Source organism: Abramis brama (genome assembly GCF_963993115.1).
Source record: "Abramis brama genome assembly, chromosome: 22".
NCBI classification, from domain to species: Eukaryota; Metazoa; Chordata; class Actinopteri; order Cypriniformes; family Leuciscidae; genus Abramis; species Abramis brama.
The window spans coordinates 31,418,626-31,445,409 of NC_139984.1; the positions used below are offsets into that span (position 1 = coordinate 31,418,626).

The following is a 26,784-nucleotide window of genomic DNA, read 5'->3' on the forward strand; positions in this document are numbered from 1 at the left end:
AGTAGAGTAATTTACAACGGCTTTGAACGCAACTCAACCATAGACTGTAAAAAAAGATGGATGACGCACCTTTACTCTCTTCCATTGTAGAAAAGTGAAGCCGCAATGTCCCATTATAGCGCTGATTCAGGAGTCGGGACCCGAGTCTGCTCAGTAGTGAGTGTGAAGTGGAGCCACAGAATCGGTCAGTTTACTGAAGAATAACTCATTATGTCAGTGTGAAATAAACAGTTATGGAAATTTAGACATTAAAGTAAAGGTAAAGCTCCAATCTCCTCCCGAAAATCCAGAAATAAGTTTGTTGGTGCTTCAGTAACTAGTCTACTTCACTCAGAGAAGCTGTCAATCACAGCTGTCAATCATGACGTCACACTCCCGTTTTTATAACAGCAAATAACTAACTCGCCCCACTGAAACTTTTGAGTTATACCTGTGAAACAAGCTGTTTGTTTTACAATTGCTGAAATATTTATTATAATTTTTTTAATCATTATGAAATCTAAATGCAGACCTTGTTCAAACACAAGTGTCCACCAGGGGTTGCTATTTATCAAAAGAAATAAGAGTAGTGTACACTAAGAAACTATAACAGCCACTCTTGGATATCAGCATGCATTGATTTCATCTTCTGCAAAGGTCAAAACAATCCCTTGAACATTACATGTGTAATATGATTTAACTCTAAAATTTAAGTCTGATCATGATATGCAACTATATTATCACCCAAACATTTAAATATATATATGTATTCAGAAACCTGCAGCCTATTTGCTGCAACCTCATATAAACACATTTAGAGGCAATCCATCAGGGAAGGAATAGAGATCTGTTTTTATTATCATTATTAATGGAATAACATGTAATGTGTGATATGATGTCAGGTCTTGCATTAGAGCCTGTAGTTACTCTTGAACTTCCTCTGAACGGTTGGAAAGGCTGCAGGTTTGCAAGCGTGTCTGAGCTGCTGGCATCCTGTTTAGGCCTCGCTGTGGTTTGCACGACTCAAAGGCTATGATGACGAAGTGTCAGAGAGCTGAAGACTCAGTTTAGGTGGAGCTGGACTGTTACCATCAAGAAAGAAAGACCCGACTCAAAGATGCGCTCTTACTGGGGGTTTTTACAAATTTTTGGTGAGTTACTTTACATTCTTTCATCAGCTATTGCTTCAGGAAGATCTGGCGTATGGAGTAGAGCCTTGTGCTTGAACTTAGTTCATAACATTCATCGTGTCTGAAAGTTTATTAAAACTGTTCAAAGAGAATAATATGAAAAAAATCTGTTTTTGTTTTAATCGTTGGCTTTGAATTTTCAAAAATCTGAAAATATTTTCCTGTATCCATTTGCGGCATTCTGTCTTTTTCCATAAACAAACAAGATTTCCTAAATATCTCAAATGTTTTCCTCAATAGCGAAGAGATTGAATGAATTCTCTTGTTTCTCAGATGTTTCTCCTGAGAAAAACATTCAGATATCTCAACAACATGCCCATATTTGCAATCTAAAGTCACAAGATCTCAAAATGAACTTGATGTATGAATTTATTTATTTATTTATTTATTTATTTATTTATTTATTTATTTATTTATTTATTTATTTTTTTTTTTTTTTTTTATCTGTGTGGCTATTCGCATTCATTTGAGTGTAGGAACACTATTGTTTCATTTGGGTCTGTATTTATTTCTCTAATGGTTGTTTGCAATGTCATAAAAATATAAGATGCTGAATTTCTATATAAATAATTTATATATACACAAATAAATATATATATATATATATATATATATATATATATATATATATATATATATATATATATACACACAAATATATATATACACACAAATATATATATATATATATATATACAGTATATATTTGTGTGTGTGTGTGTTTAAAACCTACTTTTGGAACCGATATCTGTCCCAAAAGTAGGTTAAAAAAAATATTTTTAGTTCCTCAAAGAACCTTTCAGTGATCAGTTCTCAAAATAATATTTTTTCTCTCAGTGTGAAGAACATTCTAAAAATTTAAAAACATTCTATAAAGAACCTTATTTTAAAAGAGTATATATATGTATATGTAGGCTATATATAGAATATATGCTCGTCTTTGCTGCCTTTTTTTATTTATTATGTTTTGTCCTCTTTAATTATATTTTCAGCTGTTCTTCTCTTGTGTGATTATGGGATGTTCTCCACCCCATCACCATCTTCTACAGAGAGGACCGCTATTGAAATATCAAACATATCCGACTCTAACACTATTGAGACAACAGCAGAATCAACAACATTTGGAAACTTCACAGAGCTTAATGAGGATGATGATGAGACAAGTGGTTTGCTTGAATTTACTACAGATACAAGCCATGAAATCACCTCGGTTCCAGACATTTTAGTCAATAAATCTAAAGGACCGGACAGAAATCAGAAAACAGAGATCCCTCCCACGACCCGTCCCGAGAGCACCACGCACAGGCAGGCTCCTCCTCATGGGAGTAAAAACGGTTGGAGGAAACTTCATAATGTTAAAAGTTTGAAGGTTTTTGAAATCTAGTTGTTAGGTGTTTATAATGGGCAATGGAAGCTGTTGTCTATTTACTGTAGTATTTAGAATTATATATCTTTATAATCGATATAGAATTATATCATAGAACTGTTATGTATGACGTTCTGTTGTGCATCTAATTGACGTTGTAAAGCCGTTGAGCAACTTTATTCAGAGTCTGAGCGCTAAACCAGCTCAAGGTTGTGGTTTCAAGTGAGAAATCCAATTTTCACAGACCCTTTGTTCGCATGCAATTCAAACTATAACTTTCAGAAATATTCATCACACATTTTAAAAAAGTTAATTTTATTAGAGCTTGAAAAATGACTTGCTCTGAGCTTAAGCACATTTTTTACATCAAACATTGATACACATTCGTCCACATTCACAGTCAAACGTTTGAAATAAAATACTTTTTTTTAAAAATATTTTACATTTTTTTATATATTTTTGAAAGAAGTCTCCTCTACTCACTAAGGCTGCATTTGTTTAATTAAAAATGCAGTAAAAATTGAGTGTGAAATATTATTAGAATTTAAAACGGCTGTTTTCAATGTGGATGTATAAGCTGAATTTTCGGCATCATTACTCCAGTCTTCAGTGTCACATGATCCTTCAGATCAAATCATCATATTAGAGTGATTTCTGAAGGATCATGTGACACTGAAGACTGGAGTAATGATGCCGAAAATTCAGCTTTGATTACATATTCTGTGTTTTGAAATTTGTGCTAAAGTCTGTCAAATTAAATGTTGTAATTATTATAAGTACTTCTATATTTAAACCCCCCTTTGTGAACATTACACCTTCAGAACAAATGTATAATTGTTAAGAGAAACTGAACCGTACAAGACGCCTCTAACAGTTGAGAAAATGGCATCTCTGCGAGTGTAAAGTTTCAGATCGGAGCGGTTAAAGTGTGTGTGGGTGTGAACGTGAACTTCTGCTCGTCTCCTGCTTTCTAAATGCAGACTTGCCACAACAGCAAAATCTCTCTCTCTCTCTCTCAGTCTGTCTGTTTTATTTAAACACACATGCATGCATGTTTAATAGCTGCACATCAGAGCTCATCTTCTTCAAAGGTTTGATCATAATTGCATGGCTGAGATTTGTTGGTTTGCTGTAACGTGAGCGTTCTTCTGTTTCAGATTCAGCATCGTACACAGGAGGTGAGCTTGATTCTGCTGTGCGGAAGACACCTAACACACCCTCTCTTCCTGTCTCTTTACTTTGACACGTTTATTCTGTTTTCACACTAATAAAACAATGTCCCATTATAAACTAAACACCACAACAACAGATCTTCATGTTTTTGACAGGCGTCATCATTTTGATCATAATCCTCATCCTGATTGTTCTCCTGCTTGGCCTTTTGTATTTTCTGAGAAAGAAAGGAAGGGTAAGATTTTCTGTTGCGTGTATTTTGTACATTTTGGATCTGTTACGAACCCTAGTGAGCTGTAACTAGCTTCTAAGGTAGTTTATAATTAAATCTCATAAGAAAGGTTCAAAATAAACCTTTTGCCATTAATTGGGGAATTCAGTTAAACAGTTAATTAGAATGAATCAGTTAATTCTATGAATTCACAACATTATTGACATAATATATATATATATATATATATATATATATATATATATATATATATATATATATATATATTATTTGAATAACTTTAAAGAGGGTCACACTGCCATTTCTTGCAGTTTAAAAAACAAACAATTTTTTCATTTATTTTTTATTTTTATTAATTCTGTATTGGATCCTGATCATGAGTGGCTGATTCAGTTCGTTATCTTTCATGCTACATTTTTAACATGCGTTAACATGGCGGTCAAATGTTTTGAATAATTCAGATGTTTAATGTGTTTAAAAGAAGTCTTTTCTGCTTACCAAGTCTGCATTTATTTGATTAAAAAATGCTCTAAAAACTGAAATATTATTAGAATTTAAAATAGTTGTTTTCTATGTGAATATATTGTAAAATGTAATTTATTCCTGTGATCAAAGTCGAATTTTCATCAGCCATTACTGCAGTCTTCAGTGTCACATGATCCTTCCGAAATCATATATATATATATATATATATATATATATATATATATATATATATATATATATATATATATATAATTTTATAAAATAATAAAAAATAAAATAAATTAAAATAGAATCATCAATAAATTAATATAGAATTATGTAAATTATAAAATTTTATGAAATATAACAGATTTCTAAGTTTTATTTTATTTTAATATAATTTATTAATTTATTCGCAGCTCACTAAGTTTTGGAACAGAGTCGGTGTACGACCAACACTGAACACTGACAGGAATTTTTCATATATTTATATACACACACACACACACACACACACACACACCTCTGGTCTGAAATGATCTACTGCATTCTTTGTCAATAATTCTCCCGTTCTCATTGTAGAGTTACTCATTTGATCTGACTCGTGCCGACGGACCTGCCAATGATTACGACACTCCTCTCAGGAGCGAGCATCAAGGCATAAGTTATGAACAAACCAACAAAGGCAAGTGTGAATTAAAAACTCGTAATAAACTTAAACATGAACATTTAGGGGAAATTGTGCTTGATTTAAATGTGTGTGCAATGCATTTGAGTTCTCTCTGGTCAGAAACTCAGAATCTTTCTGTTAATCTCTCTGTATATCTCTCTGCTCAGATCTGCCCGTGAGTCTGGATTACATACAGGAAGACAAGCCTGAGGAAAAGTCCAGCCCGATAGCCAATGGGTGTGCAGGAGAGAAAACTGAACAAACGCCTGCCAATGAAAATGGTAACGACTAAGTAAAGTCATGGTCATTGGTATTGTAAGAGAGGATAGGCGCTCTCTCGTAGCATAGAGATGGTCATGGCCATTTTGATTCCGTCACGCACTGTAAGCGGTCGACCAATCACAACAGACTGGGTCATCTGACCAATCAGAGCAGAGTAGACCAATCACAACAGACTGGGCCATCTGACCAATCAGAGCAGAGTAGACCAATCACAACAGACTGGGCCATCTGACCAATCAGAGCAGAGTAGACCAATCACAACGGACTGGGTCATCTGACCAATCAGAGCAGAGTAGACCAATCAAAACAGACTGGGTCATCTGACCAATCAGAGCAGAGTAGACCAATCACAACAGACTGGGCCATCTGACCAATCAGAGCAGAGTAGACCAATCACAACAGACTGGGCCATCTGACCAATCAGAGCAGAGTAGACCAATCACAACAGACTGGGTCATCTGACCAATCAGAGCAGAGTAGACCAATCAAAACAGACTGGGTCATCTGACCAATCAGAGCAGAGTAGACCAATCACAACAGACTGGGTCTTCTGACCAATCAGAGCAGAGTAGACCAATCACAACAGACTGGGTCATCTGACCAATCAGAGCGGAGTAGACCAATCACAACAGACTGGGTCATCTGACCAATCAGAGCAGAGTAGACCAATCAAAACAGACTGGGTCATCTGACCAATCAGAGCAGAGTAGACCAATCAAAACAGACTGGGTCATCTGACCAATCAGAGCAGAGTAGACCAATCACAACAGACTGGGCCATCTGACCAATCACAGCAGAGTAGACCAATCACAACAGACTGGATCTTCTGACCAATCAGAGCAGAGTAGACCAATCACAACAGACTGGGTCATCTGACCAATCAGAGCGGAGTAGACCAATCACAACAGACTGGGCCATCTGACCAATCAGAGGAGAGTAGACCAATCACAACAGACTGGGTCATCTGACCAATCAGAGCGGAGTAGACCAATCACAACAGACTGGGCCATCTGACCAATCAGAGGAGAGTAGACCAATCAAAACAGACTGGGTCATCTGACCAATCAGAGCAGAGTAGACCAATCACAACAGACTGAGTCATCTGACCAATCAGAGCAGAGTAGACCAATCAAAACAGACTGGGTCATCTGACCAATCAGAGCAGAGTAGACCAATCAAAACAGACTGGGTCATCTGACCAATCAGAGCGGAGTAGACCAATCACAACAGACTGGGTCATCTGACCAATCAGAGCAGAGTAGACCAATCAAAACAGACTGGGTCATCTGACCAATCAGAGCAGAGTAGACCAATCAAAACAGACTGGGTCATCTGACCAATCAGAGCAGAGTAGACCAATCACAACAGACTGGGCCATCTGACCAATCACAGCAGAGTAGACCAATCACAACAGACTGGATCTTCTGACCAATCAGAGCAGAGTAGACCAATCACAACAGACTGGGTCATCTGACCAATCAGAGCGGAGTAGACCAATCACAACAGACTGGGCCATCTGACCAATCAGAGGAGAGTAGACCAATCAAAACAGACTGGGTCATCTGACCAATCAGAGCGGAGTAGACCAATCACAACAGACTGGGCCATCTGACCAATCAGAGGAGAGTAGACCAATCAAAACAGACTGGGTCATCTGACCAATCAGAGCAGAGTAGACCAATCACAACAGACTGAGTCATCTGACCAATCAGAGCAGAGTAGACCAATCACAACAGACTGGGCCATCTGACCAATCACAGCAGAGTAGACCAATCACAACAGACTGGATCTTCTGACCAATCAGAGCAGAGTAGACCAATCACAACAGACTGGGTCATCTGACCAATCAGAGCGGAGTAGACCAATCACAACAGAATGGGCCATCTGACCAATCAGAGGAGAGTAGACCAATCACAACAGACTGGGTCATCTGACCAATCAGAGCGGAGTAGACCAATCACAACAGACTGGGTCATCTGGCCAATCAGAGCAGAGTAGACCAATCACAACAGACTGGACAATCTGACCAATCAGAGCAAAGGAAGCTCTCAGAAAGGCGGGGTATAGAGAAACTGAATCTTCAAACTAACCGTTTTCAGACTTGTTGAGCAATGAGGAGATGTGTATTATGAGAAAAAATGTAAGTGTTTTTTGGCCTTGGATGCATGTAAACCTGTTATAGGAACCTTTAAAATAGCATAATAGGGGCACTTTAAGACAGAATCGAAGGAAATATCAATTCAAATACACTAATATTTCAAAACCATGTCTTGATGCTTATTTTAGTATTGTCTTCATAGGGAGGGGAGTTGGAGAGTTCTTTGAGTTGACTTTATTGTGATGATATTCTTCCTGTCGTTTATCTTAAAGAAGAGCAGAATTCTCCAGAAGAGAACAGCTTCACTTCGAGCTCGTGCTCGACTCCACCGATGAAGAAAGTAGAGTTTAACCTGGACCTGGATCTGATTGGAGGAGATTATGACCTGAACGATCTGAGTCTGAGCACAGCCGATGCCAGCGACGCGCCGCAGAATGAAAACAACAATAACCTCTCCAACGCTGGTCAGTACAACTGAGCAAAGTCCATTCTTATATGTACAGTACAGCCAAAACTGATGCCCGACATCTTCACCCTTTACTCAAATATTATTTAAGAGTTGTTAAAGCATATTGCTTGGTTGTCAATAACATGGTAATAACTGATTATGTTGTGGTCAATGCATGCTTTTTCCTGTGAGCTTTTAGTTTTTCTAGCTTCCTTTTTTGCCAAATAATTTTGTCAGATAAAGGCCTTAACCAAGTATAGTTAATCTTCCCTCATATTTAAAACATAAAAAAGATCAAATAAATATTTTTCCTCATATTTTGATGGTTTACTCATCGAACAAACATCGCTTTTGGCCACTACTGTATTATATTAAGTGCTTGTCTCTGATCACCGTGGATTGATTTTTCTCTTTTATGTTGAAGTAAAAGTGATTGTAAAGTAAGTCTCAGCATGTGTAATATTGTAAGTTTGCGGTATTAATGTTTAATGCACTGCAGGGGGAGGAGCAGCAGAAGAGATCTTCACTGAAATCAGTCTCGACGAGCCAAAGCAACATGCGTAGTGTGTGTCTCCAACGCAACGGGGAAGATTTCCGGTCCTTGGAACCGGATTCAAACTATTTCTGCTCAAACTGCCTCGATCCGGACGTGAAACAGGCATATGTGTGCAAAAGCGTCCTTTTGCCATTCTGACGCCAAGTTCTGTTTCATTTACTGTTAAAGAAGATTGTACACTGTATATAAAAAGACAATTGAGTCATTTGGTTGAAATGTATGTAAAAAAAAATAATAATAATAATTTGTATGCAAATGCTGTGTAAAATAATTTGTGGCTATAATAAACATTCACTGTATTACAGTAATGTAATACAATGCCTTGTGTGTTTCTGTGTGTGTGTGTGTGTGTGTGTGTGCTTGACAGATGCTTACAGTTTATTTGTTTTAATAAAATTTTTTACAATAACTAGGACACACTTCTCAATACTTTTTCACAACTCTTCACACAGTTCTCCTGAGCAACTACCAGAACACTTCCTGTGTCCAGTCAAGCCATTCCTTCATTACAGTAGCAACGCATTTACTCAACAAACACTGTCACAACCTAAAACACCAACAACAGGCAGCATTAGATAGATAGATAGATAGATAGATAGATAGATAGATAGATAGATAGATAGATAGATAGATAGATAGATAGATAGATAGATAGATAGATTGATAGATTGATAGATCAGAAATGACAGACAGACTTCAGCAAATGTCCTTTGAGTTCTTTATTTACGGCCGGGAGAGTACTCGAGCAATTCTCAGAGAATCTCCCCCAAGCAAAAGAATACATCAGATTTTATAGGACAAAAACTGACACATCAAAATAAAATCAGCGTGACTAACTTGGCACCTTCTATCAATATGATTGGTTCAATTGGTAAAGCAAGCCCCTCCCTTCTTTACCCTCTGTTGCATAAGCAAAATCATCAACAAAACATTGTAAAGGGTTAACAGTCAGTTGATTACTCAATATATATCATGACATAATGCAGGCAAAGAACAACGTTTTGGTGACATTGTGTTCAACCTTTATCAAAAGGTTAGTAAGACCTGACCTAAAAGAAGAAGTAAAATTTAGTTTGTTATATTGTTAGACCTATAAAGAGGAAGTCAGGTAAAAGTTTGTCACAATATTAGACCCAAAGCAGAATTCAGGTTAGAAGTTTAACACAGGTTAGCTCTAAAAAAATTAGTTTACTATCTTATTTATTAAAAATCCACCACAATAGATAGATAGATAGATAGATAGATAGATAGATAGATAGATAGATAGATAGATAGATAGATAGATAGATAGATAGAGATACTAATGATAGATAGAGAGAGATAATAATGATAGATAGATAGATAGATAGATAGATAGATAGATAGATAGATAGATAGATAGATAGATAGATAGATAGATAGATAGATAGATCCTAGTTTCCCCCTTTTGTAGCCTATATGATAATGAAAACGAATTACAAATTGCTTTAGTAAGTCGCTTTGGATAAAAGTGTGTACTAATGTTAATAATAGTAAAGTTTGTCTCATATCAACCTTTTTGGTTTTGCGCTCTGGAAAAATAGTCAGCGACTGCCGAATAAACTAAAATAGTGCTCTCGATGTGGCGTGTGGTCTTGTGCCCTAGTTAGTGATCCTGCCCTGACTGGATTTCATTTGAATAGTTATTGTTTTTTTACACTGACCAGCATAGGCTATTTCATTTATTTGTGTGCACCAGAACTGTGAATGATTGTTCCTCCTGTGTGGAAATGTCACTATAATGCGCTGTGGATTCCCGTCAGTGCACGAGGGAGTGATCTTTAAACACACACTCCTGAAATGAGTGGCAGACAGTAGACTACAGAGGATTGTGTAGGAGAGCTGTCTAAAGATAGCTGTGGGACTCCCCTGTGTAACACACCTTCAACACCACATTTCACTCTCACAATCTACCGAAAGTTCATTGGTCTTCAGTGTTTCTGAAACAAACAGGGAAATTTGTGTCTCGATAACTTCTGTGTGGCCAGCATGAGTAAAAGTGTGAGACAGCGCTCTCTGCTGGAGACAATCAACTGAGATAGATAGATAGATAGATAGATAGATAGATAGATAGATAGATAGATAGATAGATAGATAGATAGATAGATAAGCTTAAAATGCACAAATACATTTTACTATAAATATTATCTTAAAACAAAGCCCTCTTATTCTCAGTATATAAAAAAAAATATTTAAATTATTATTTTGTATTTTTTTAAATGCACCTGTAAACTGTACTGTTAGATTTTACTATAAATATAATGCTCATTACCTTAAAACAAGCTTATTCTCTGTACTGTAATGTGAAAAAATCTATTTAAAATATTTAATGTAATGTATTTAAATTATTAATACATTAAGAATCTAATGAACATGTAAACATTATTTTTTAGGACCATTTTTGCAATTGAGCTGTGACAAAGTAATTTAAAGTACAAATATTCCATGCAGTCTCTCCATTTATATATGAGCTCATAAAAACTGCATGTATATTATTATATTAAACTATAAACCGTATATATATAAGCTAGTCCTGCTGAGTTCCTCTGACCCCTCCACCTCCCCAGCTCCACCTGTCTAGATCTGCTACAGGACTGATGTATGTATATTTACGCAGCAGATCTTACAGGCTCTCAGGAGCGTGTCTGTGTATATATGAGCTGTAAAGTCTATACTTGCTCTACAGCAGCAGCGTAGCAGATCTCGTCCGCCAAGACCAAATACATGACAGTAAAGTACACCTCCGTCACATTCGGCTACTGTACTCATTAATGTAATGTATATTGTATTATAATATGGAATTGAAAATCATCCAGTTTTCAATTCTGTATTATCTAAAAAAAAATAATAAAAAAATATTCAAAACAGTTCAACAAAGTAACACAGTCATGATGGATACTTGACAATCTGCATAATATATATTTTAATACAATTTATAATGTACAGGGTTAGTACATTAACATGTAACAAATGTAGTCATCCTGAAAGCTAAAATTTTACTTTGTATTAACGTGTTGAATATTAATACTTTTCTTACACAAACGCATCGCTTTGCTTCAGAAGGCCTTTATTAACCCCCGGAGCCTGTGGAGCACTTGGATAGATGCACTTTTATGGACTTTAAAACAGAAACAGCCATTCACTGAGCTTGGAGCTTCACAAAACTTGGTAAAGCCAGGACATTTTTTATATAACCCCGATTGTATTCGTCTGAAAGAAGATAGTCATATGACTTGAGGGTGAATAAATCATGGGCTAATTTTCATTTTTGGGTGAATTATCCCTTTAATAATTTTTATTTTATTTTTTCTAACTGTTTTATCTCACTCCCTAAGTGTTGCTTCGCTTCATCACAAAACTGGTATTTCCCGACGCTCCCTTATCGTGTCGCGCATGCGCAGATCATCCTCCGCCGCTAGTGGCCGCTGTTTCCTCAGTTCGCGCTCAGGTTTTGTCAAAGCAGCTGAAGGCCGAAAACATCCGACAGCATGCCTCCGTCGCACCGCTTCTGCTCGCGTTTTAACCCAAACAACGCGCCTCTGGTGCATGCAACAGGCTCTAGGGTTTATTAATCCAAATATTCGCTCTTCTAAGTCGAGTGTTTAATACAGTTAACTCATGAGTGTCGGTTATTGCGCCGCGTAAAGACGCACAAAGAGGGAGATTATGGAGTGAACGCGCGACTCGCGGCCGCTAGACTCATCATAACAATAACAATAACAACAATAACAGTAATGGCACTGTCTGTGATCCAGGCGTGTCGTAGTCTGGCTCTGTCCACCTGGCTCCTGTCCTTCTGCTTCGTGCATCTGCTGTGTTTGGACTTCACGGTGGCCGAGAAGGAGGAATGGTACACGGCGTTCGTCAACATCACGTACGTGGACCCGGACACGGCCGAAGTGCGGACTGAGAAGACGGAGTGCGGGCGTTACGGGGAGCACTCGCTCAAGCGCGAGGCCAGGGGCGTGTTGGCGATGCCCGCCACGACGCAGGACAGACAAGCGTGCGACCCCAACAGCAGGTTCACCCCGCGCGCGCACGGCGCGTGGATCGCACTTATCAGCAGGGGAAACTGCACGTTCAAAGATAAAATTAGACACGCCGTGGGACACAACGCGTCAGCTGTGGTCATATTCAACGTGGGATCCTCCAACCCCAATGAGACGATCACCATGCCGCATCCAGGTGAATGCACGTGCGCTTGAGAAATGTCTAGTTAGGTTATGAGTGATGGCTAGCGCATCTGTGCTTATGTGTAATATTTGATGAATGCATATGCAGTTATTTGTGTTACTAAGTGCATATGCATGCGTAATATCACATATGCATTCACTAACACACATAATTAGACATGCAGTTAATCATATTATGCACATTAGGTTATGCATCATGGTGAATGCATGCATGTCATGCAAGTTTGTTTGTGTTTTGGTAAATGTGTGATGATAAATGGCTTCCTTAAATGTGATGGCTTATGCATGTGTGATGCATATCTAGTTGTGTGTTGGTGAATGCATATGCGATTTGATGTATGCATATGTAGTTATTTGTGATATTCAGTGTATATGTGTTGTTTGTGATGGTAAATGCATGTCTTGTTATGTGTGTTTGTAAATGCATATTAGGTTATGCATCATGTGAATTGGTTTTGCATATTTGATAGTGTTTTGGTAAATGTGTGATGATGAATGCATGACTTCCCAAATGTGATGGTGTATGCATATGTGTTTTACAAATGCTAAGTGCATATCTAGTGATAAATGTGTGGTTGTGGATGTGTCAGTCAGGATTGTGAGATCCAGCTGTTCACAAATGTCTGATGTCAACAAAGGCAGCTTAAGTTTATTGCTTTATTTCAAGCTGTGTTTTTGTCTCTTAAAACACTTCACATCAGACTGGGCTTCTACTGTACATGTCCTGAGTAATATGAAAGTATGCCATTATTAAAATTAGTAATTTGTTTTAATAACATGGGTTCTGTATTAATGTACAATAGTGAGTATTCTGTATCAGAAAGATCAGTGTTTGAGTGTGTGTGATGCTGCTGCGCTCCTGACCAGAGTTTGCAGGCGTCCAGCTGTGTTTGCATGTTCTCTCACATCTGGAAGTCGTGAGCGATGCTTTAGACCTGATGTTGCATTCAGGCTCGACTGGATCACATCATTTCTCGTCTCAGAGGAAACCTGTAGCGCTGTGAGAGTTTTATCTGGCGCTGTGAAGGCCTGCAGAAATGTTGCTTAAGTTCCTCTCTTTGTTCTGTATCTTTCATTCTCGCTTTGAAGTTTGCATTTTCATCTGGGTTAAGGGGGTTTTCACTGCTTTTAAACCAGGGTAATTATTGGTTACAAAGACTAAGACTATTTAAAACATGTTTTTGTTAATTGGAATAAAATACTAGTATTGCATTAAAAATCGATAGTCTATGTTGCCTTGGCAACTTAATAAGTTTGAGTTGAAGTAGTGAAAAGTGAAAGGACATGCCGGAAATAAATAAGAACTAAATGCATATCTAGTTATGAGTGATAATAAATTATAATTAATAATAAATGGTTATGTGTGTTGAATGCATGCTTGCCTTGGTTATATGCAGTTGTATTCATGTTAGGTTATGAGTGATGGCTTATGCATATCTTTCATATCTGTTGTTTTGGTGCATGTGTAAAAAATGCATAATTGTGTGTGCTGGTGAATGCATATGTGATTTGATAAATGCATGGATATGAGTGACGATGAATGCATATGTAGTGTGATTGTGTTTTGTGTGAAGATAAATTGTGTGTTATGTTAGGTTATGCATCATGGTGATTGCATTTGGATTGTTGACTGATGCGTCATTATTAATGCATGTCTGGATTATGATGGTCAATGCGTACAGTAATTGTTTGCATAAGTGCTTATCTAGTTATGAGTGATATTAAATGCATATAACGTTATGCGTGGTGAATGCTTGTTTGGTAATAAAACCTGAAATATAAATAAATTAAACCTAAATTTATAATATTAAAAACCAACAAAAACTAATAAAAATGATGAAAGCACAATTTAAATGACTAAAAATGACACTAAAGTTTAAATACAAGCTAATGAATGATTTTAATAACTATAACGGTTTATATAAAATACCAAATAAAGTGCCACATTGTGATTTTTTTTTAAAGGTTCCTAATCTGTTTTGGAGTCTAATTCAACAGATGTACATGTATTCAAGGTCAAAAAACACGGTTCGTTTGAAGTTTCCATCTCTCTAAACCTCGCCTTTCCGCAAGCTTCCTTTGCTCTGATTGGTCAGATGACTCAGTCTGTTGTGATGGGTCTACTCTGCTCTGATTGGTCAGATGACCCAGTCTGTTGTGATTGGTCTACTCTGCTCTGATTGGTCAGATGACTCGGTCTGTTGTGATGGGTCTACTCTGCTCTGATTGGTCAGATGACTTAGTCTGTTGTGATTGGTCTACTCTGCTCTGATTGGTCAGATGACCCAGTCTGTTCTGATTGGTCTACTCTGCTCTGATTGGTCAGATGTTCCAGTCTGTTGTGATTGGTCTACTCTGCTCTGATTGGTCAGATGTTCCAGTCTGTTGTGATTGGTCTACTCTGCTCTGATTGGTCAGATGACCCAGTCTGTTCTGATTGGTCTACTCTGCTCTGATTGGTCAGATGACTCGGTCTGTTCTGATTGGTCTACTCTGCTCTGATTGGTCCTATCAAAACTCTACCAGTCTTTAACTACAGTGTTTGAGGGTAAAAGCAGGGGCACGTTCAAGTTCAAAACGGTGTGCAACGTTTTGCTACGGCTTCCGGGTTGAACGTCATGTTTCCTGGAAACGGCGTGCACCGGTGTGCGGTGGGTGTGTCAGAACTGCAGTCCAATCAGCAGCAACATGTATATAAAGCACGCGGTGTTAAAGTGAACTCGCACAATGGGTTCAAGGAAAGTAATTTACAAATGTGTTCGATGCAGCTCGGTATACACAACAACTGAGGATATTAGAAGACATGTTTGTCGTAAGTTTTATTGTAAAAATATAGGATATCAACATAATGATGTAGTTGTTTATATTTTTAGCTTCATTGCAAGTGTATGACATTTGGTATAGAAATAAACAATGGTAATTAAGTGCTTTTCCTAAAAATGAGAAAGAAAATACAGGGTATTAAAACATGAACTACAAATAAAGTCAGTATGTGAGGCTAAATAGATGTGTTTTAGTCTGAATTAGGTAAGATGTGTGCTTCAGTTTCAGCAATCCCTTCACTCGACTGGGATGTTCTCTTTTGTTCTGGGCGGCAAGTGCAGTAACTGTAACATCGGGCATATTTTGTAGTATTAAACACATATTTATACCGACTTCATCAGGCTCAGAAAATTCTTCACAAAGAACACAAAGAATGGCCTTCTCAGCTGCCATAGTTGCAACTCTTGCGTCATCAGAACAGTGTGTTCAACACATCACCGTTTCTGTTTAAAAAACGTTGTGCAACGTTTTGTCGGGGCTGAACACAGCCCTGATGTAGTTTGTTGGCAGCTGATGAAGACTGGCATGTGGCATTATGGAAAATTATAACATTGTTACGTAGGTTTGTAACAGGAACTAAGACTGGAATTATTGCAACCCGTGTCAGGATTTCAGAATCACTACTTTCTTTTAGGAGACAACTTTATTTATCTGCACTTTGATTTTTTTAAACTTTGCGGACCTTTTACATCCACAAACATCTTTATTACACACTGCATGAACTGTTATATCTGAAAACGCTGCCCTTAATTCCTCTAGTTTAGCGTTTGGTTGACGGTTGATCTCTCTTTCAGGCACTAGTGATGTGGTGGCCATCATGATTCCCGAGCCGAAGGGTCGTGAGTTGGTTCTTCTGTTGGAGAGGAACATCACGGTTCACATGCACATCACCATAGGAACTCGAAACCTCCAGAAATACGTCAGCCGCACCTCCGTGGTCTTCGTCTCCATCTCCTTCATCATCCTCATGATCATCTCTCTGGCCTGGCTCGTCTTTTACTACATCCAGCGGTTCAGATACGCCAACGCCAGGGACCGCAACCAGGTCCAATCCCAATAAACTTCCTTTCATCAACTGTTTTGCTTAAAGTGCAGCTGAAGTGTCCAAATACTGCATGATTACTTTAAATTAAACCAAAATTGCAATATGGCTTTGTGCAAGAAAAGGGATAGTTCACCCAAAAATGAAAATTAGCCCATGATTTACTCTCCCTCAAGTCATCCTAGGTGTATATGACATTCTTCTTTCAGACGAATACAATCAGAGTTATATAAAAAAAAATGTCCTGGCTCTTCCCAGCTTTATAATGGGAGTCAATGGGTATATTTTTTTGGAAGTCGATCAGAGCCCATCCATTCGTGATGAAAGTGCTCCACACTGCTCTGGGGGGTTAATAAAGGCCTTCTGTAGTGAAGCGATGCGTTCGTGTAGGAAAAATATCCATATTTAAAACTTTATCGACTAAAATAACTAGTTTTCAGCAGACGGCCAAATGCAAGTTGACTTGTGCCAAAAGAGTAACACTTGGCAAGTTATTTTAGTCGATAAAGTTTTAAATATGGATATTTTTCTTACACAAACGCATCGCATCACTTCAGAAGGCCTTTATTAACCCCCCAGAGCAGTTTAATGATGGAGAGATGCACTTTTATGAAGAATGGATGGGCTCTGATCGACTTCCAAAAAAATATACCCATTGACTCCCATATAAAGCTGGGAAGAGCCAGGACATTTTTTTTATATAACTCTGATTGTATTCGTCTGAAAGAAGAGTGTCATATACACCTAGGATGACTTGAGGGTGAGTAAATCATGGGCTAATTTTCATTTTTGGGTGAACTATCATACATGTATAACTTTTCCAATTTTGTTTTATTTAGTAGTTTTTATATTTTTATGTATTAGTAATAATAATAAATATACATATGTAATGTAAAATAAAAGTATTATTAAGTATATAAATCTAAATAACTATATAATATAATTTTCTTATACTGACATCTGTTATTTTACAGTGAAACATTACATTAGTAAAATTTCTAATTAAGTTTTTAGTACTAGTAATACAATTATTATTATCTTGTTGAATGTAAAGTTGTAATGTAAAATAAAATATTTTTTTTTTTACACTCAAATTTATTATACAGTGAAATATTACATTATTCATATTTACAATTTTTTATTTACAATATTTTATATTTTTATTTAGTAGTAGTGTAATAATTTTTATTTCAGTAGTAGTAGTTGTATTGTAATTTTACAATTATTATCTTTGTCTTAAATTCATTAACCAAAACAAACAAACAACTGCCCTACAAATCTGTTTTTTTCCACTCTGTTTGTGCAGTCCTGAGATCAAACCACATTCTTGTGCTCCGCCACTATTGCATAGTTTGCATGTTTGTGTGTGTTTGAGCGAGACCCTAAAACATGATTACAGGCCACAGGAAGTGACTTTCATCACAGGAAAGCAACTGCAGTTGAATGCAAACACAGCCCTTCATTACAGCTTTTATGATAATAACAAAAAAACAAAGAGAGAAGGTTGTGGAAAATAACAGACTGAGGTCAAAGGACTCGTGCATTAATTAATCACCTTCTGTTCTCTGATTGGTCAGCGGAGGCTGGGCGACGCTGCCAAAAAAGCCATCAGCCAATTACAAGTGCGGACCATCAGGAAAGGCGATCAGGTGAACGGCAGATAAACATTGAGTATCTTTTAACTAGTGATTTCTGCTGATACTGAATTCTGTGTGTGTGTGTGTGTGTGTGTGTGTGTGTGTGTGTTTTCCTTTAGGAAACGGAGAGTGATTTTGATAACTGTGCCGTGTGTATCGAAGGTTATAAGCCAAATGATGTAGTGAGAATCTTACCCTGCAGGTAAACACACACCTGACTGCACTGATAAGACTAGTTAACTACACTACACTACTAGATAGTTACTACAACAAAAACAGTCTAAATACAGCAAAAATCGAATTAGTTAACTACATTGAAGCTGTTACGTTATGTTACGGCGTTATGTTGTTACAGTTCGTTATGATACGATATGTTGTCACGTTACGCTACATTATGTTATGTTGTTATGTTACGGTAAGTTGCGTTAGTTACGCTGTTATGTTACTCTACGTTACGCTATGTTATGTTGCGTTATGTTACGGTACGTTACGCTATGTTGTTACGTTATGTTGCATTATATTACGCTGTTATGTTACGCTATATGATGTTACGTTTTGTTACGCTGTTATGTTACGGTACGTTATGTTATGTTATGTAAGGGTTAATGCCCGACGAGGTGTCCATTATCAGGTATTAATGGACGACGGCCTCCTGATACCTGATAATGGACACCTCGAAGGGCATTAACCCGCTTATACCATGGTCACTTACGAAAGAAATAAATATTTAATCGATTAATAATACTTTAATGTGTTTTAGAGTAAAAATCATGAGGGTTTTTATTTATTAAGTCGAGCGCACTATTTAATATCTCCCGTATACAGGCGTTGCCAAGCAACGTGGCCACAGCGACCCGACCGCAGCAGTTGATCAGTGAGTTTGAGCCAGCGCAATCATTTAGAACTGTCATCAGACAAATTGACGGGACGCCTTTCCTAGGTGTACATTGTCACTTTTTAATGGACACCCTGCAGCCAATCAGAATCGAGTATTCACCCAGACCATGGTATAAGTTGCGTTATGTTACAGTACGTTACATTATGTTGCGTTATGTTACAGTACGTTACATTATGTTGCGTTATGTTACAGTACGTTACATTATGTTGCGTTATGTTACGGTACGTTACGCTATGTTGTTATGTTATGTTACGGTACGTTACACTGTTATGTTACGGTACATTACACTGTTATTTTACGGTGCGTTGCGCTATGTTGTCACGTTATGTTGCGTTATGTTACGTTGTTATATACATTATGTTATGTTACGTTACATAATGTTGTTACTATATCAAAAAATCTTAAATACACCCAAAAATAAAATTAGTTGACTATATTAAAGCTAATGTTTTAGTAGCGTAACTATATGCTTAAAATTTTACATATATTATATTATATTAACTATTTCCACAAAAATCCTAAATAAAGCAAAAAATTAAATGAGTTAACTACATTGAAGCTGTTACATTGTTACATTACGTTGTTATGTTGTTACTACAACAAAAAATTCTAAATATACCCAAAAATAAAATTAGTTAACTACATTAAAGCTGATGTTTTTTAGTAGCATAACTATACTCTTAAAAATGTACTATTATATTATATTATATTATATTATATTATATTATATTATATTATATTATATTAATTACTACAACAAAAAATCCTAAATACATTTAACTTTTACAATTAGTTAACTACATTGAAGTTGATATTTTTAGTTGCGTAACTATACACTTAAATTATTGACTTTATATTTTATTACACTTACTACAACAACAAAAAAACACAACAAAAATGTATTAGTCAGTCAAGTACATTACAAGTTATGTATGCTGTACAGTAACAATATTTTGCAATTACTTATATATCATATTATATTGCTAATTTAAATAACAGTATTATAACAGTATTTAACAGCGAGCGTCTCAAATAGGGTGATAATGTCATCATAAATAGTTTAAATAAATAAAAGTATTTAACTAAACTACAAGTTACTAATTCCATTGAAGCTGTTTGTTTTTTAAATATATATATAATATATAACTATTCTAACTATCTATATAAATTATATTGTGTTATATTATATTACTAATTTAAATCTACAGTGTAAATTTACAATGAATACAACCAAAAATCTCCAACAAAATTAATAATTATTCAAATTGAATACAAAAAGAGGATGTAAAATTGTGCACTAGACCATTGAGCGAGCGAGTGGATTGTGTTTCGACTGATAATCTCATGTTTCTCTCCGTCTGTCAGGCATCTGTTTCATAAAGGCTGTGTCGACCCCTGGCTGGTGGACCACCGCACGTGTCCCATGTGTAAAATGAACATCCTCAAAGCTCTCGGCCTCACGGTTAGTGTTTCTCTCTCCTTCATCGCTGCACAGAGGGCTGGCGAGTGTGTCATGTGCTGTTTGGACATGTTTTTGTCCTCCTTGAGAAAGAGAAATGAGCTTAAAGGGACAGTTCACCCAAAAATGAAAATTCTGTCAGTAATTACTCACCCTCTTGTTGTTCCAACCCTGTTAGACTTTCGTTCATCTTCACAACACAAATTAAGATATTTTTGATTAAATCTGAGAGCTGTCTCACTACTTCATAGGCTTCTGTGTTATTGAAACTCGCCGGCCCAGAAAAGTTTTTAAAGGGATACTTCAGGATTTAGCATTAAGCTTTGTATTAGTAGAAAGCCTGTAGTTTTTTCGAATTACCTTGCTTTCTACCCTCATATCCCCCTGAGATGACAGATTTATGTATTTTTTGTCTGGAAAAAATCCTCCGATGACGCAAAAATCGTCATTTTGCGTCATCGGAGGATTTTTTTGGCCAGAGGCTAAAGACTACAGCCAGTAGGAGGAGCTGTTCTGCATGTTTTCAACCCGCCCATAGAGGGATCTCACTCACAGAATGTACACAGTGTCAGCCGTCTTTCTTTGGAAGCTAAGCTAGCAGGCTCTTGTTCTGTGGAGAAAGCTGAGTAGTAGGGGTTACCATCCTCTTTTTCCCGGACATGTCCGGCCGTCGAAATCGTCCAAAATGTCCGGGATTCGGCTTTTGCTTTCTGCAGTCGCCATTCATTGTTTACATGCACACCTTTTGTTTCAATCTAACTGAATTCATTCCGATTGGTGAATCTGAATGTAGTGTTTACATGAACGCTAAACAAGTGATCGGTTGATGTGCGTTTTAACATTGCTAAGAAAATTCCCGCTCCTCTGTGAGAGATGCGAGACCGGCGCGTCTCACAGGCGCCGCTTATCAGTAAAGACGCCACCGTCCTCTCATCGTTCTCCCGCGGCCCTCAGCCTCGTCCTGCTCGCCACAGTAAACATAATGAATGGCGACTGTAGAACGCAAAAGCCGAATCCCGGACATTTTGGGCGATCTCGAAATCCCGGGCAGACTCGTCACGGAGACTCGCTAGTAGCCTAGCCTTGTTGTTTAACTCTCTAACCGGTAGGCGTGGCTTGGGAGTGGCCTCCTAGGGCAGCGAAGCAAGTGCATTCTGGGAGTTGTTGTCTTTCATCCACATGAGCCAAAAATAAATTTTCTGGCTTTTCTCAGTCTAGAACACATTTCACATTTCTCACATTTCTTCTACATAAATGACCCAATTTAAATACACATTAATCTTTCCAGAGGTGAAGTATCCCTTTAAAGACATTGTTTAAAATAGTCCAAGTGACTACAATGGCTCAACCTTAAGTTTATCAAGCGACGAGAATACTTTTTGTGCACAAAAACAAACAAATATATGACTTCATTAAACTATTCATTTTCTTCTGTGTGGGCCTCTGAGTGAGTTCAAACCTGTTTCTGTCCCTCCATTGAAAGCTATGTAACTACCACTTTGACACTTCAAAAAGCCTCATAAAGAGATCGTAAAACAAATCCATATGAATTGAGCGGTTTAGTCCAAATTTTCTGAAGAGACTCGATCGCTTTATATGATGGACAGATTGAATTTAGGCTTTTATTGACATATAAACATTGATCAGCGAACATAAACAGAAGCTCAACTGAACCGGCTTGATGTACGAGAACAAACCTCTCACTGGTTCTTCCGTTTACCACAACTGATGTGTGTGAGTTGATGAATGTTCATGTTTACGGTATATTTATAACAGAATTTTCATTTTTGGGTGAACTATCTGTTTAACAATATTTAACAGACAGAAGCAGACAGTTGAATTACAGTCTGAATAAATGCACTTTATTATTATTTTATTTATTATTATTCAATTAATAATGAATTATTATCAATTATAGTAATAATAAATTCAATTATTAATTAATAAATTCAATTATTTTGAGATTTTTATTTTATTTTATTATGAAACATTAGTGTTCACTAACAACATCAGCTTGTGTCTGACCAAGCACACTGATACTATTATAGTTTTTATAATATTTTTAATTCGTTTTTATTTTTATATTTTCTGTTTTCATTTTAATTTCAGTTAGGTTGTCTTTATTTATGTTTATAGTTTTTATTAAATTATTTTAATTATTTTTAATATTTTACTAAATCAAGTAAGTTTAAATTTTAAGTTTATTTTATTTCAAGTCACAAAAGTTTATTTTATGGTTTTAGTTAACTATAATAACCCTGGAAAAGTCTCTGAATTGTTTTAGTGTGTATGTTAGGTAATTCTGTGGCATTTAACTCTATTTTATGGATGTAGTGTAATTGAGTTATGTTGGTGTGCAGTCGAGTGCCGAGTGTCTGAATGAACTTCCCCTGGACTACGAGCTCGCCGTGGGGGGCGTGGCTCTCAACGCCATGGTGATGAGTGATGATGTCATGGGCGGGGATGTCGCGGGGGGGCGTGACCCTGGCGTGAGGATGGTGGGTCTCCCTCAGGTCCTCCTGGACTCTGAGCCCCTGTCCCAGGACACCCTGCTAACCGAACAAAGTAAGTGTGATATCCGCAATGTCAGAAAAGTCCTCCTCTTCTCTAGTGCAATGCATTGTGGGTAATATTACTACAAAAAAGCATTTAAAGTCTCCCTGTTGTCAATAATTGTATCCATTAAAACTCATATTTGATCACCAAAATGACATGAAAAAAATGTCTTCATGCCTTAAAATAGCTTGAATGTAACTCGACACCCTTGCCTCATTTAGTATGCGCGGTTCTATGAATATGCAAATGAGCCCCGCCTCCACTCACTCACTCAGCTCAGAGATCCACTGGTTGACGATCACACGTTGATCTGATTGGTTACAAGGTAGTTTGTGACGTCAGAAACACCAGCGATTTCAAAGCGTGTTTTTGAGACTGTCTTTGGTTCACTGCAGTTTTAAGGAGGAAATACTCAGCAATGCTGTCGACTTATGAATTTACACATGGTTTGTCTTAAAGCACATTAAAAACACCACATAGACACATAAACAACATTAAAAGCTCGATTTTCACCACAGGGGGACTTTAAAAAACAATAACATGGAAATAGCAAACCATCCAGATGCCCTTGAGTGTTTAGTATGGAAATAATACACTTATAAGGAATATACTTCAGTGTAAACTCAATTTGAGGTTTTCAGACAATTAAGTGCACTTCCTTTTCACAAGTGCATTTGCCACTCTATTTTCAGTGCATTAGGCAATGATTCTGATCTTGCACGCTGATTAAAAAGGATCGCATTAAAATATAGACTGATAAAAGTCGCTATGTTGTGTTTCCTCCACAGGTGAGTTACAGCCGATAGTCAGTGGGAGTTCAGAGGGCTCTCTCGCTTTGGGGGCGGGGCACTTGGACATGGACACGCCCTCTGACGACCCAAAGTGTTGATTTAGCCACGCCCACCGGACCGGGTTGATTGGGCTTTAATCTCAGAGGAATTTCGGCCAGTGACTCGCCGTTAAACACACTGCCTGCCGAGTACATACTCCGATGTTACGTTCATCCTCCTTCCTCTCTCCTCTGAAAAGCAGGGTTCTTCCCCCCGAAGTGCACACTACAGTATGTACTTGAGCTAAAGCACTTGGCAGACGATCGGTTCTGCTCCGCTCGACAATCAGATATTCCCTCTGTCTCTTCTGTCGTTCTCTGCCTGTTCTACCATTGTCTGTGATTCCAGCGCAGTTGAAAGAACTATTTTGAAATCCAATAAGAAGTGGTTTATTTTTCTATAGAGGAGCATTTGATGTGCTCGAGTTCTGCAGTATTAAAGAAGAAAAGAGTATCAGTATTTAGACTTTTTTTTTTTTTTGGTGGGATTTGGCCCTTAACCAAAGACCTGGATGGATATTGTGCTGGGGGAAAACTGTGGGACTTTCTAGGACATGTGATGTTTGCTGTGCATGCAACATGCCCTGTCCACTTTATTTGATTTCAGTGGATTCCGTTTAAAGGGACAGTGCGCCCAAAAAACCCTTCATGCATTGTTTACTCACCCTTATGTCCTTCCAGATCTCTTTATTTTCCACTTTTCTTTGCTGTCAAGCTCCGAAACTCACTCTAAAAGTAATTCAGACGACGTGCACACTATATTCAGACATGAGGGTGAATAGATGATGATCATTTTCTGTTACTCGTTCTTCCTCGTTCGGCTTGACTGTATATTGTAAATAAGAGGATAATTTTGTCCATATGAGAGTTTGTTTTCTCCTTAATTGCCAAGTTTTTCCATCATGCACTTTATGTATTTAGAGGTTGGAGTTCATTTTGAAATTGGGATTTCAGTCACAAGTTTGTATCACTCTCTGTATTACACACTACACACACACACACACACACACACACACACACACACACTCAGTAGAGGTTTGTTCCCAGTATTTTGCACGTGTTTCAGTCAGACTGTGCTTTGAATATTAATAAATTTTAATGTCACTTTTTTGGGCTAAACCCTGTCCTCCTCATTTACAGTGTTTCACATCTGTTGCGGTTGATGATGTCACATGATTCCGCCACATTTAAATGTTACAGTGTTTCTTGTCAGTTAAAACTGGACATTCCAAAACGACTAATGAACATTCCAAGCTTTATTCTAAACTCCGGATAGTGACGGTTGAAACAAATGCGAAAGTGAGATGTTATTGCTGTGGTGAAGTGTGTCTGGATGTGATGTAGAGGTTTCTCTGTGTCTTCTGCTTCATCTGAGGGACTGAGATAGTAAACGTTTAGTTCAGTTTGCTCGTATGAACACAGAAAGATGTTACACAACAAACAAGCCACAGTAACGAATCATTTACAGACAAGAAAAACTGTCATGTCACTCACCCGAGGAACTGAGAGACAGAATGACATTCACCGTTTCTATTGACTTCAGTAGGAAGTGTTTTTACTCTTTTAAATGTTATTTTATTCCAAATATGGAATATGTTAATATATATATATATATATATATATATATATATATATATATATATATATATATATATATATATATATATATATATATATATATCTCAAACCAAATATTACATTAAAACAGTAACTAGAATAACAAAATCATCTGTGCATAATTACAATTTAGAAACAAGAATACTTGGATTGCAAGGCAAAGCTTTAGAATTATTGCAGTCATTTAAAAAATTATATATAATTAGAATGTAAAATAACTGTTTTCTATGTGAATATATAGTAAAGTGTAATTTATTCCTGTGATCAAAGCTGAATTTTCAGCATCATTACTCCAGTCTTCAGTGTCACATGATCCTTCAGAAATCACTCTAATATGATGATTTGATGCTCAAGAAACATTTATAATTATTATCAATGATGAAAACAGTTGTGCTGCTCATATGTTAGTAAAAACATTTGTTTTCTTAGGATTCTTTGATGAATAGAAAGTTCAAAAGAACTGCATTTATTTGAAACAGAAATCGTTTGTAACATTATAAATGTCTTTACTGTCACTTTTCGTCAGTTTAATGCGTCCTTGTTGAATGAAAATTTAAATTTCTCAAGGAAAAAAATGTTAAAATTCCCAACTTTTGAATAGAGTAGTGTATGTGATGTATAGACCTGCTTTATCCGATGTCCTCATGCGCTTCGCGTCCACATGGGGGCAGCACCTGCAGCATGAACTTCCTACACACGCAATAGAAATAGAATAAATGGATAGAATTGCAGAGGTATCTCTGAACTTAGAGTAGCATACTACTGTTTATGATGAGAAACATATGGTTTTGTAAAATGATTTAAACAGATTTCAGTGTTTCTGTCAGATATAAATGAGGTTTAAACGAATGCCTGATTGGTCTGATAGGATACAGTTATTGATCAGTAACAGACACTGCATCCGTCCAATGGTCAGGTCTCGGTCCAGTCGATCAATGCCTGAACACAGGGCACGTTTCACATTAAACTCTGACAAAACTCAGAGTTTTAGCTTATAAATGAACATAAATTATCCTCTCCAGCAGGTCAGATCTGCATAATTCGGTTTTGACAACAATATTTTCAGTATTTTAGAGGATAACTTTTATACTATTGTCTATTTCATGTGTTTCAGACGAGTGATTTGATTGGCCGTACTCGTTCAGATGAGTGATTTGATTGGCTGTGCTCATTCAGACGAGGAATTTGATTGGCCATGCTCATTCAGATGAGTGATTTGATTGGCCGTGCTTGTTCGGACGAGTGATTTGATT

The 26,784-nt window shown here is 37.0% G+C and overlaps 3 protein-coding genes across 3 annotated transcripts in view; 2 read left to right on the plus strand and 1 right to left on the minus strand.

Moving 5' to 3' along the window:
* LOC311072984 (uncharacterized protein) overlaps positions 1-26,784 on the minus strand; it is a 1,552,487-nt gene that overhangs the window by 1,367,440 nt on the left and 158,263 nt on the right. The gene's annotated exons all lie outside the window — the stretch shown is intronic.
* Positions 931-8,873, plus strand: LOC311072965 (uncharacterized protein). The gene is made up of 8 exons (XM_084098348.1): positions 931-1,130; positions 2,162-2,503; positions 3,693-3,713; positions 3,864-3,943; positions 4,988-5,090; positions 5,243-5,356; positions 7,728-7,919; positions 8,403-8,873. Exons 1-8 carry the CDS (start codon positions 1,097-1,099, stop codon positions 8,465-8,467), a joined length of 951 nt encoding a protein of 316 aa, XP_083954474.1. The 5' UTR covers positions 931-1,096; the 3' UTR covers positions 8,468-8,873.
* rnf150b (ring finger protein 150b) lies at positions 11,914-25,021 on the plus strand. The gene is made up of 7 exons (XM_084098337.1): positions 11,914-12,662; positions 16,288-16,538; positions 18,113-18,184; positions 18,292-18,374; positions 20,436-20,532; positions 22,890-23,094; positions 23,874-25,021. The coding sequence occupies exons 1-7, from the start codon at positions 12,212-12,214 to the stop codon at positions 23,972-23,974; spliced, it is 1,260 nt and encodes a 419-aa protein (XP_083954463.1). The 5' UTR covers positions 11,914-12,211; the 3' UTR covers positions 23,975-25,021.